Source organism: Taudactylus pleione, unplaced genomic scaffold (genome assembly GCF_031769625.1).
Source record: "Taudactylus pleione unplaced genomic scaffold, aTauple2 ptg000069l, whole genome shotgun sequence".
Lineage (NCBI taxonomy): Eukaryota > Metazoa > Chordata > Amphibia > Anura > Myobatrachidae > Taudactylus > Taudactylus pleione.
In genome coordinates this window covers 5,065,143-5,077,966 of record NW_028284471.1, presented here as the reverse complement: position 1 = coordinate 5,077,966, position 12,824 = coordinate 5,065,143, and the positions used below count along the sequence as shown (strand labels likewise).

The window sequence follows — 12,824 nt, the reverse complement described above, 5'->3', positions numbered from 1 at the left end:
GTGTTTTCTCAGGTGTTGGCTTTCATCGCGGAACGTCTGGCAGTCCCGACTGCTCTCCCTCATATAGGGTTACCCCAATCAGCCTTCCCCCCTTCTCAGAGTATACTGCAGTTATTGCAGTCTCCCACTAGACCTCAGACTGTTAATCCATATCCGGGTTTACCTATGTATGTTCAGTCTCCGGTGACGCAGCAGTCCGTCATTCCCTTTCAGGGTCTCCCGGGTTGATGTGTTCTCCAGTTCAGTCCAGAGTTTGGCGGCCTCATCTTCAGCCTTTCAAACTATGTTACGGAGTGACAGGCCTCAGAAGGAGTCTAAACTCCCTGGTATGTCACCCCAGTTTGCGCAGCGATCAGAAACTGATGCGCCCTCGGATGAGGGGGAATTGCCTGCGGACTCTGAATCGGATTACCCTGTGTGGGAAGTGGAAACTAAATCTTCCATTGATGTGCCGGCATTGGTGAGGGCGGGTGCGGTCCATTCTTGATATAGAGGATGACACACTGGCCCCTAAGTCCAAGTATCCAATTTTTAAGCAAGCAAAAGTGACTTCTGCTGTTTTTCCTCTATCTGACCAGCTGACTGATCTTATAGCGGAGGTCTGGCAGTCACCTAGTAAAAGGTTCCAGCCGCAGAAACGTTTGGCGTCTAGTTATCCCTTTCCTGCAAGTCATTGCAATAAGTGGGAATCCCTTCCTGCGGTGGATTCTCACGTCACTCGCTTAATCAAGAGTGCTACCTTGCCTATGCCTTCCATTTCATCCCTAAAGGATCCCACAGACAGGATAGTGGAGACTTGTTTAAAATCTATTTATTCTCTCGTAGGGGTGGTGGCCTGTCTGTCCATGGCCATCTCTTGGGTGGCTAAAGCCATTGAGAGCTGGGCCAATGTACTGGAAGATACTTCTGAGTAAGCTCCGGAGGTTCAGAGAGCTTTAGTGGGAGAGATGAGGGATGCTGCTTCCTATATTGGAGAAGCGTCTTTGGATGCCAGTCTTCTGACTTCCAGAGTTTCGGCGGCAGCCGTCTCTGTTCGCCGGTCTTTCCAAGAAAGGTCTGGAGGCCTTACCCTTTAATGGGGAGATTTTGTTAGGCCCAGACCTGGACAAAATTGATACCCTGGTACAGTCTTAAGTCTGCGTTTCTGCCATCAGCGGCTGCGCCTTCTAAGGCTCGGACCTCAACCTTTCAGTTCATTCGTACTCAGGGGAAGTCCAAGAGTCAGTCCTTGCCGAGGCAACCAAAGAAGCAGGCCTGGAGCACTTGACGCTCTGCTTCCAAGGGACAGGTCTCTCTCTGGGGGATCCCAGAGTACGCCCTTTCCTTTTGTCACAGACCCCCACAACAGTTCTTCTGCACAAGTCTTTCTCAGGACAAGGGCTTGCAGATTCAGGGAGCCATAGAGTCCTTGCTGAAAGCAGCGGTTATTGTTCCCATTCCTCTTTCTCAACGCGGGACGGGTTACTACTCTACTGTTTCTGGTTCCGAAACCCAATGGATCTCATCTGCCTATCCTCACCCTGAAGTCGCTGAACAAGTTCCTCAGAGTGCCCAAATTCAGGATGGAAACTTTGCGTTCCATCATTCTGGCTATGAAACTGGGGGGATTATATGGTCTCCCTGGACATCCAGAACGCCTACCTCCATGTTTCTGTAACACCTTCACACCAGCTGTATCTGAGGTTTGCTTTACGCCAGCTTCACTTACAATTTCAGGTTCTGCCCTTTGGCCTTTCCACGGCTTCAAGGGTGTTCACCAAAATTATGGCTGTCGTGGCTGCCCATCTGCGGAGCAAGGGTATACGGCTTCTGCCGTATCTGGATGACCTCCTATTGCTGGCAGGCTCTCCGGAGGTACTTGTACAACATCTGCACCTGACTATCATTTGTCTGCAAGCGCACGGGGTGGCTGATAAACTGGAAAAAGTCCTCCCTGATTCCGTCACCAAGGATGGTTCGTTTGGGAGCCCTTCTGGACTCTTGTCAGCAAAGGATCTTTCTGACTCCAGAAAAGATTTCCTCCCTACAATTACGAGCGAGCAGTTGTCTGAGGAGTTCCCAGGTGTCTGTTCACTCGGCAATGAGGGTTCTGGGGTCCATGGTGTCGGCATTCAACATGGTGGAGTATGCCCAGTTTCATTCCAGGCCCCTGCAGTGGCTGATTCTAACCAAATGGAATGGGTTACCACACCGGATCAGGACTCAGATGCTCGTTTTGTCTCCGGAGGTGCTCCTGTTGCCTGGTGGTTGCGCTCTCAGTGAAATGGACATTTCAGCTGGCGTAGCTATTTCTTCTGATATCCCTGCTGCCTCGAGTCCTTCGGAAATTCAAACAGGACAGCAGCACGCTTCTGCTGGTGGCTTCGTGTTGGCCCAGATGTCCTTGGTACTCCGATCTTCGGAGCTTCTCCATCAATGCTCTGTTTCCTCCACCTCTACGTCTGGACCTGTTGTCTCAGGGGCCCTGCCTTTACATGGATCTGGGTCGTCTGTCTTTGACTGCGTGGCTCTTGAGACATCCGTCTTAATGTCCCAGGGTTTTTCCAGCTCAGTCATCAGCGCGATGCTACATGCGCGCAAGCCTGCTTCCACCAGGATTTACCAGAGTATGGCATACTTCTTTTCAGTGCTGTGAGTCCAGAAACTGATTCTCAGACGTTTCTTGGGTTTTGGCGTTCAGTCAGTCTGGTTTGGACCTAGGCTTACGCCTAGCTTCTTTGAAAGATCATGTGTCTGCACTTTCTGTGTGGTTCCAGCATAGGATAGCTACTCTGCCAGATGTCCCCACCTTTTTCAAGGGTGTTCTCAGGATTCAGCCTCCCTTTGTTCCCCCAGTGGCTCCTTGGGACTTGGCGGTGGTGCTTCGGTCCCTGCAGGGTCCTCCGTTTGAGCCGGTGGAACTCAAATAGTTGACGGTGAAGACTGTGTGGGTTTTTTTTTTTTTTTTTCTCGTGACTATTGCTTCATGCCAGAAGGGTGTCACCGCAGCGGGTACCTGGTGAAGGGACTGCCTGGTCCCTTCCAGTGTCGGCAGTAAACTGGCGGCGGAAGAAGCTTGGCTCCGGGCGCAAGCTGAGCGGAGCTCGCTGCCTGGAAGCCAAGTAGCAGCGGTTGTTTTGCACTGGCCGCGAGCCAAATACGGCTCACGATCCAGCAGCAGACGCGGAGGCAGACGCGAAAAGCCAATTGCGGCTCGCCACGTCACAGCCCCGCCAACTCGCTGCGTTTTTGAATTAGATGCCACAGAGCTGGAAACTTCAGCGGCGGAGGGGAGGAGTGAAGACCTCCCGAAGAGCGGCAACAGTTCCGGCGGCCATTCAAGAGGTCATAAGACGGCGTGATCAAGGAGGAAGAAAGGAAGAGGCACCGCCGCTGGCCAGGATTGGCCAGCGGCAGGAGACTGAAGCTGAGGACCGAAGAGGTCTGCGGGGGTGGAAAGGAAGGGCTAACGAAGCATGCCCCCTCTTCCAGCGTATGGGCCACCGTTATTTATCTCCTCCCAAGACCACCAGGGGTTGTCGGGCACTAGGCCTGTGGGATAAATTCAGGCAATAGACCTGCGGGTATATAGGTGGGCACAAGGCCTGGGCTACATTGGGGGCATTAGGCTTAATTGAAGATGGGGGGGGGGGGGTTTGACTACTGCTGGGGGCAATGCATAGGGGGACTAAAGTGCATTAATGTGCGGCATAATGTTTAAAAACCGGGCACTGCTGTGTGGCATAATTTTTAAGGGGTTAGGGGAGGTCTGAGAGGCATATGGGGAGCTCTAAAGCATAAATTATGTTGGGACCCAGAAATGGTCAGGTCCCCATATTTTGTCACTCACTATCACTGGTTTTGTGTATATTACATATTGTATTTATATTATTGCAGTTATATACAATACTGGAAATAGATCCAGTATGCAGATATTAATAAATTATATATTTCTACTATTTGCTAATGCTATTGCACATTATGTGTTACCAATACAGTATCATTTTAGTCTATCTGTGCTAGTTTTGCATATTAAGACATTCTTTTTGATTTATAAATAAATGTATTATATTAAAGCTGAAGTGTGTATCTCTTTGGTCCTGGTCAGGCGATTGGCGCTATCACATTTGTGTCTTTCCCCTTGTGGATTTTTGGGTAGTTGGTGGACCCTGGAGATAGCTGCCTGCCAGTTTTCAGCTGTGAATTTGGAGGGCGCCCTTTATTTCTCTATTCGGACACTTGTTTTTTTATTTTTTTGGCATTAGTAATTTTTAATTGCAATGTTCATCGGTCCTATTTATTTTTCCATTCTTCTCTTAAGGTCTTCTAAACGCCTATCTGCACAGCAGAGGATAAAACAAATGGCAAAAATCAGAGCAGAGAAAAAGAAGGTGACTCCCAAACAAGAGGAACACCCTCCCTCCAAACGGCAGAAGCTGTAAGTATCGGATTCTGTGCTGCTATGGAAATGGCCTCAGGTTAGAGGATGAAAACTGTTTTGCCACAATACTCCTTGAACCTCTCACATGATACTTCTATTCTAGGTCTGCAGCCAAATGCAAATCTACAGACACCACCATCAATAAGGAGCTCGCAACCAGCGTTGCTGAAGGCTCCCCGAAATTCAAGCCTAAGCTATTGCCCACCACTCCCACAGTTCTGAAGTATGTCCTTTGTGGTCGCTGGCTGCTTTGTGTTTGTGATAGCATTTAGGATATATAATTTGAGAATATTTGTTTAAACGGGATGTCCACATTTAGTGACTGTCGGAGGGGTTGGGCACTGTCTAGATGAAGAATAGAGGATGAGGGCCCGACGTTTGTCATCCCTTCATATTTCTTAGGCCTTGCATACCTAATTGATTTTAATGAAAAAGCTAGTCCAGTTCTGTAGTTTTCCGTTAGATGAAGCAGGAATGTGATTGTTCAGCAGAACTAATCCATAGGTCAGAGGGGACGACAAAACATGAAGCAGAGATCTGGTGTTTTGTGATGTGTTTTAGACCTTCCCTATAACGCTAAACATTTTATCTTCTAAGGTCCAAGGTCTTCTAATGCTGCATTGGGTGGATGTGGGTTGAAGAAGTTTGTTAGGGTTTGACTATAATGCATGTCCTTTATGTTATGTCCTGCTAGGAGAAAGACTACATCTTCAAAACTTAAGAATTCAGAGGAACAAGAGCTTGAGAAGATGCAGCAGCTTCAGCAGGAGCTGTTTGAGAGGCTAAAGAAGAATGAAGAGTCTCTGAAGCTTGCCTTAGCTGGAGCAGGTTTGTCTTTTGCTTAGAATAATCATAATATCTATAGAACTTCTGACTTCAGTAGTCTCTTCCTGCACCGCATTAAAGCATACGAGTCCACTTGATATAAGTAATGCTGATTCATTTTACTCCCAACTGGAGCGATGTCTTGGCAACCAAGCTCTACTTTCTTTATTGTTACATTTCGGTTTTAACAGCCACCTAAATTGTGCAGTGGTAGTAACCGCTGGCAAGAAACAGCCAGGCCACAGCAAATCTGGCTTTCTGTGTGATGTACTGTGCCTCTTGTATTACAGCTGGAATGCTCTCTTAAAATTGCCACCATCACCTACACAGTGTGAGGTGTCGTTTTGAGGTCTGCATTGTTATTTTTGACTTGTGGGTTTTATTTTTCTTTCTGTGTGTAGGTCAACCCTTGAAGAAGATCTCTGTTCAGGCCACCAAGCCTGTAGACTTCCACTTCTGTACTGATGACCGTATTAAACGACATCAAGAGGAATCCACTGGGGATCAATATAAGCAAGTGGATTTCACTGCTGGGCTCCGCAAACACCCTCCCTCTCCAGTAAGTATCTGATCCCTAGAGTGTATTTCAAACTGTATTGGGAAGATTGAAAGACTCACTCGTTTCAGGCTATCAATATGTGGAATTGAAACCAGTAGTTGCAACAATGTACATGAACAACCTTGAAATACAGTTTTAATTAAAAGCTAGACTCTTATTTCAAAACAAACGGTCAATAAAAGAACAGATTCAGGAAGCACTTTGAGAAAGAGTTTTTTTTTTATTTATTTTTTTTATTTTGCATGTGGTTATAGATGTAGTGGGGATGAATTGATGTGTAAGCCTAAGCTGGGTACGCACTGAGACTGTTGGCACAATATTTAGATTCCGGCCGTATTGTAACGACACATCGGCCGTAGCGGGTCAGTGTGTACGGCCAGTATGCGTGCTCCCCCGGTCACAGGCGACATCGGTCGGCCATGCTGCACTTCCAACCAGACTATATCGCATTTGGCCCTATTATTGCAGGTAATGAAGGACGGAACAAGAGATCGTTCCGTCATTCATTGCATCGCTCAAATGTGTACCCACGGTATATGTTGGGCCAACATATCGTCCGGTACACATTGCGTAGTAGTCTACTACCGTTAAGCTGGATGACCAAGATACATCATTATCGTTGCTCAGTCCCCCAGAAAATTAAAAGCATACATGCTTCTTTTAGATTCTATTGTCTCATCAAGTATACCGGGGAGATTAAAGCTGTTCTAAGTCTTTGACATTTGAGCCAGACTTTTTTTTTTTTTTATATCAGTGTTTTCTTCAGGGTTCATAGGCTCCACATACAGTTGTGCATTGCACTGTGCTATATTCCGGCTTGCGTGCTCCTGCAGCTTACCCAAGAATCAGACAGGACCAATATATTGCATTTCTACAAGTATCCTACCTACTTGGTGGTTGCATTATGCAAAGTGCCTGTTATGTGTTATATTGCACTGCAAGTTTCTTCTTCAGGGTCCATAGGCTCCCCTTGGGATGTAGGTGCAGTGTTCTCCCCAGAATTTTTTTTCCAGCCGGGTGGCATCCAAAAGTAGCCATTGGGGCCTTCGCAATTATGCGTGCGCCGGGAAAAGGGGTATCTCCCTTACCAATCCAGCCCGACAGGTCTCTGGCTGCTCCCCCACTGGCTCTGTCAAAAGTACCCATTATACAGTGTCCCCTGTAGTTTTCCCCTTTATGCATTGCCCACTGTAGTTTAACTTTTTGCCTTTATGCATTGCCCCCTGGCTGAAGTAGTGCCCCCAGACTGGTCCCTTATGTAGTGCCCCCAGGCTTAAATAGTGCCCCCAGACTGGCCGCTTATGCAGTGCCCCCTGGCTTACATAGTGTCCCTTATGCAGTGTCCTCAGGCTGGCCCCTTATGCAGTGCCCCCAGACTGGTCCTGGCCCAGCCCAGCACTTACCTTTTATTTGCTGGCTGCTCCCGTTGCCTCACGCTGACTGGATCTAACTAGATCCAGCAGGCGCGCGGGGCAGGCTCTTCATGTCACGGGTGACGTCATCCGCAAAGTGCTTCACTGGGAACGCTGGCCTCTGAAGCGATCAGAGGCTTCTTTAGCCTCCAGTCACTTCAAAAGCCAGTGTTCCACAGTGGGGGTCGGCGGGGAAAAGTGCCAGGCGGCAGGCTGTTTCTGCCTGGCGATGCGCCCGCAGAAAACAGCCTGGGGAGAACACTGAGGTGATGGAACTGGAATCCGGGCACCATGCAGTTAAAGCTTTCCGCTCCCAGGATGCACTGGGTCCACTCTCCCTATTCCCCGCCCCCGAGCCAGAGGCACCTCAATTTCGTTGGTGCCCAGCCGGAGTCTGTCACCATTAATGCAGGGGGCTGCCCTAAAGCTTTTTATTTTATGATTTTAATATTTACTTTTACTCAGAGTGCGCAGCAGCAGACTGTCCAGAAGGACGTCTGCGCTCTCTGGCGACTCCAGTACAGATCTGGAGATCTCGGCAGGCTTCCCGGGGTCAGTGCTAGCAAGGCCCCGCAGGAGGACCCAGACTGCAGCCGGATTCTAAGGGGACAGGTGGGGGGGGGGGGTGGCACTCATACCTCCGGTCTCGGGGGACAGACCGGTTGTGCTGAGTGTGGATACAGGCTCCAGCCACCGTGATCCACTGTACCACCAGGGTACACATGGTGCGGGAACCAGCGTCCTGGTGGGTAAAAAAAATGGCAAGGGGAGGTCAGCTTCCCCTTTACAGCGGCCCCTCCGCTCAGCTCAGGGCGCCATTCCAGATGTCTCGCTTCATGGTGAGCTGCTTGCCTCCTCTGAGGTCTCCGGCAGCCATTTTCTTAAGGCCCACAGCTCTCAGGAATATGCAGGGTCCTGTCCCCCTACATACCTCTCTCTGGGGTCTGTGTATGTAGTGCTGTAGCCTACCAGACACTGAATCTGTGTAGTTGATTGTAGTGCCAGTTTGCAGTTATGTACTCTCTGCATTTTGTGACTGCTAGTGTTGCCTGTCTGTGTTCTATTCTACGGTCAGCATATATTTTTCCTTTTTTCTTCAGGGTCCATAGGCTCCACAGGGAGACCTTGGGGTATAGCTGGATCTGTATTCACAGGCACCACACAGTTAAAAGCTTTAGCTCCCAGGATGCACTGGGTCCATTCTCCTCTATACCCCACCCCTGAGCCACAGGCACCTAGGTTCTAGTTGGTTCCCAGCCGGAGTCGGGTCACCGTTTTGCGCTGGGGGGCTGATTAGCAGCCCTAAAGCTGATTTACTTTTTTTGAGTTTATAGATTTTCTTCTTTCAAAAACTCAACGGAGCATGCAGCGGCGGAAAGTCCATAGGACGTCCGCGCTGCCGCTCAATCACTCCACCGGTTCTGCGACACCAGTACAGATCTGGGGATCTCGGCGGGAACCCAGAGTCTGTTCTAGACTGCCTCTGCGGGCATCCCTGGACTGCTGCTGGACGATATGGGGACAGGTAAGAAGCTGATCACCTCTTGCGGTGATCCACGCTTTGAGCCGTCCTATACCTCCGGTCTCTGGGACAGACCGGTGGTGCTGGCAGTGGCGACAGGTCCGCCATACACCGCGCGTCAACTAGACCACCAGGGACTTGCAGTCGGAAGCGGGAACCGGTGTTCTGGGGGTTAATTGCCGGCCAGGGGCGGCAACCTTCCCTGTTTAGCGGCACCTCAACTTAGAGCGCGTTTCCGCTTAGGTCTGGCATAGCTGAGCTGCTCTCCTCGTATGGCCACGCCCCCTCTGAGGTCTCCTGTGGGCATTTCCTCCTTGGTACACGCAGATCTCTGGCAGCGTGCGTACGGTGGATGTTCTTTCTAGTTCAGTTCAGAGTTTGGCAGCTTCGTCTACGGCTTTTCAAACCAAGTTGCGGAGTGAAAAGCCTCAGAAGGCATCTAAACGCCCTGTAATGTCATCCCAGTCTACTCAATTATCAGACACTGACGTGTTATCGCATGATTGGAAATGCCTGAGGAGTCTGATTCAGATTCCCCTCTCTGGGAGGTGGAACCTAAATCCGCTATTAATATTCCAGCATTGTTTAGGGCGGTTCGGTCCATACTTGAGATAGAAGATGACGTTCCTGCCCCTAAATCCAAATACCCTTAATTTAAACAGGCAAAGGTGGCCTCGGCAGTTTTTCCTTTCGCTGACCAACTGACAGACCACATGGCGGAGGCCTGGCAAACTCCTGGTAAGAGGTATCAGCCACGATTGGCCTCCATTCCCTGCGGGTGTTTGCAAAAAGTCGGAATCACCACATGCGATAGATTCTCATGTTACTCGCCTAATTAAGAGTACTACACTGCCTATGCCTTCCATTTCTTTGCTGAAGGATTCAATGGACAGGTAGGTGGAGACGTGCTTGAAATCAATTTATTTTCTCTCAGGAGCTGTGGCCCCATCCGTCCATGGCACTCTCGTGGGTAGCCAAGGCCATGGAGAGCTGGGCAAATGTACTGGAGGACACCTTCCCTGAGGAGGTGCCTGAGGCTCAAAAGTCTTTAGTGGGCCACATGAGAGATGCAGCCGCCTATATTGGTGAGGCGGCTTTGGATGTCTGTCTACTGACCACCAGGGTCTTGGCCGCAGCCGTGTCTGCTCGACGCTCTTTGTGGTTACGCTCCTGGAGGGCAAATGCTAATTCCAAAAAGTGTCTATAGGTCTTGCCCTTCAATGGGGAGATTTTGTTTGGTCCTGACCTGGACAAAGTTATGGACACTGTCGAAACCTAAGTCTGCTTTTCTGCCTTCCACATCTGCGCCTGAATAGGCTAGATCATCTTCCTTTCTGTCCTTTCGTTATCAAGGAATGCCGAAAGGACAATCTTTCCCTAGCCAATCAGAGGCCAAGTTGACCTCTAAGCCTAAGAAACAGGCCTGGAACGCCATACTCCTTACTTCCAAGCCAGAGGATAAACCCTCAGCCTGATGGGACGGGCCTCACTCTGGGGGATCCCAGGGTGGGAGGCCGACTTCAGTTCTCCCCAGTACTGGTCTCACACCACCAAGGATGCTTGAGTCTCTCAGGAGTACGCCTTATCCTTTCGTCACAGACCAGTTCTTCTGCAAGAGCCCTCCACTGGATGAGACCAAGGGCTTGCAGATTCAGGAAACCATAGAGTCCTTGCTGAAAGCAGGGGTAATTGTTCTAGTTTCACTGCCTCAGCGCGGGACTGGTTACTACTCTACTGTTTCTGGTTCAAAAACCCAATGGGTCTCATCTGTCTATCCTCAACCCTAAATCTCTGAACAAGTTCCTCAGAGTGCCCAGATTCAAGATGGAAACTTTGCGATCCATCATTCTGGCTATGGAACCTTGGGGTTATATGGTATCACTGGACATTCAGGACGCATACCTACATGTCCCCATAGCGCTTTCCCACCAGCGGTATCTGCAGTTTGCTATACTGCAGCAACACTTCCAGTTTCGGACGCTGCCCTTTGGCCTCTCCATTGCTCCAATGGTATTTACCAAAATTATGGCAGTCCACCTTCGGTGTCGGGGTATACAACTTCTCCTGTATCTCGACGACCTCCTCTTGCTGGGGAGCTCTCCAGAAGTACTTCAACAGGATCTGCGCCTGACAATCGCTTGTTTGAAGGCGCACTGGTGGCTGATAAATTGGAAAAAGTCCTCCCTAATTCCCTCACAGAGGATGGTACATTTGGGATACCTTCTGGATTCTCATCAGCAGAGGATCTTTCAACCCCTGAAAAGATCTCCTCTCTGCAACTGTTGGTGCGCGTTTGCCTGAGCAGCTGCCGGGTGTCGGTTCACTCTGCAATGTGGGTTCTAGGATCCATGGTGTCCACATTCAACATGGTGGAATATGCCTAGTTCCATTCCAGGCCCTTGCAGGGGCTGATACTATCCAAGTGGAATGGGTTACCGCACCGGATCAAGACTCAGATGTTGGTGTGTCTCCGGAGGTGCGCCTGTCTGTCTTGGTGGCTACACTCAACTTATCTCACCAAGGGTCGCCCCTTTTTGGATCCCGAACTGGGTTCTTCTGACGACAGATGGCAATCTCCAGGGTTGGGGCACGCTGACAGGTCCGCACTCTCTTCAGGGCCGTTGGACAAAGCAATTCTCCCGATCAACATTCAAGAACTTCGGGCCGTGTACAGGGTCTTCCAGTTGACAAAACACGTTCTTCAGCGAAAAGACGTGCAGGTTCAGTCCGACAACTCCATCACGGTGGCGCACATCAACCAAGGAGGCACTATTAAGTTGGGCAGCGATGATAGGTGTCACGCATCCTGACTTGGGCGGTGTCACCTCCCGGCCATTCCAGGAGTCCTCAATTAGGAAGCGGACTTCCTCAGTCGTCACGACATGCATGCAGGGGAATGGTCTTTTCACCAAGAGGTGTTTCAACTCCTTGTGGACAAATGGGGCCTCCCAAAGGTGGACCTCATGGCCTTCATCACAAGTTGCCAGTGTACAGGTCCAGAACAAGAGATGCCGAAGCAAGCTTGGTGGGCGTTCTGTTGGTGAAGTGGACCTTCCAGTTTGCTTACCTGTTTCCTCCAATATCCCTGCTTCCTAGAGTTCTTTGTAAATTCAAGCAGCACGGCGGCACGGTCCTGCTTGTGGCTTGTTGTCTCAGGGTACTTTCCTTTACCCGGACCTGGGTCGTCTGTCTTTGACGGTGTGGCTCTTGAGACCTCCATCTTAAGGTCCAATGGCTTCTCTAGCCCGGTCATCGGCAAGATGCTTCAGGCTCGCAAGCCTGCCTCAGCCAGGATCTAGCACAGTGTGGCATACTTATTTTCAGTGGTGTAGAACAAGAAATTACGACCCTCAGACGTTTTTGTATTTCTAGGATTTTGGCATTCCTTCAAGCTGGTTTGGCCCTTTGCCTACACCTGGCCTCTTTAAAAGTGCATGTCTCTGTACTGTCCGTGTGGTTCCAGCAAAGGATAGCCACACCTTTTTCCAGGGTGTCCTTCAGATTCAACCTCCCTTTGTACCCCCCAGTGGTGCCTTGGGATTTGGCAGCGATTCTTCAGGTCCTCCATTTGAACCGCTTGTTCAGTGAAGCTCAAGTGGTTGATGGCTAAGTCGCTTTTTCTCCTGGCGATTGCTTCGGCCAGGAGGGTATAGAATTGGTGCGGTCTCCTGTTGTCCTCCCTTTCTGATATTTCACCAGGACAGGGCTATGCTTCGCACTCGCACTAGATTCCTTCCTAAAGTGGTTTCTATTTTCCACATTTACTCAGGAATTTATCGTACCCGACTTTCAGTCACCAGACCTCTGAGGCCTCATTGGATGTGGTCTGTGTTCTCCGGATTTATGTGGACTAGACCAATTCCCTTCGGAAATCAGACTCCTTATTTGTGCTCTATAGATTTCACAAGAGAGGATGGCCAGCCAATAAACAAACACTGGCCAGATGGCTTCGTATGACTATCTCAGAAGCTTACACACAGGCAGGCTTGCCTGTTCCGGCTTCTGTTACTGCTCATTCTACTCGGTCTGTGGTCTCCTTGTGAGCAGATCGCCGTGGCACCTCGGCTGTTCAGCTGTGTAAGGCGG

At 49.8% G+C, this 12,824-nt stretch overlaps 1 protein-coding gene across 3 annotated transcripts in view; it reads left to right on the top strand.

Moving 5' to 3' along the window:
• Nucleotides 1-12,824, top strand: part of TPX2 (TPX2 microtubule nucleation factor) — a 34,492-nt gene that overhangs the window by 4,261 nt on the left and 17,407 nt on the right. For all 3 annotated transcript variants that reach the window (XM_088467151.1, XM_088467152.1, XM_088467150.1), the window contains exons 5-8: nt 4,301-4,417; nt 4,524-4,643; nt 5,115-5,248; nt 5,647-5,804. In XM_088467151.1, the coding sequence (XP_088323277.1) occupies nt 4,301-4,417; nt 4,524-4,643; nt 5,115-5,248; nt 5,647-5,804 (529 nt within the window). The remainder of the gene's footprint in view (nt 1-4,300; nt 4,418-4,523; nt 4,644-5,114; nt 5,249-5,646; nt 5,805-12,824) is intronic.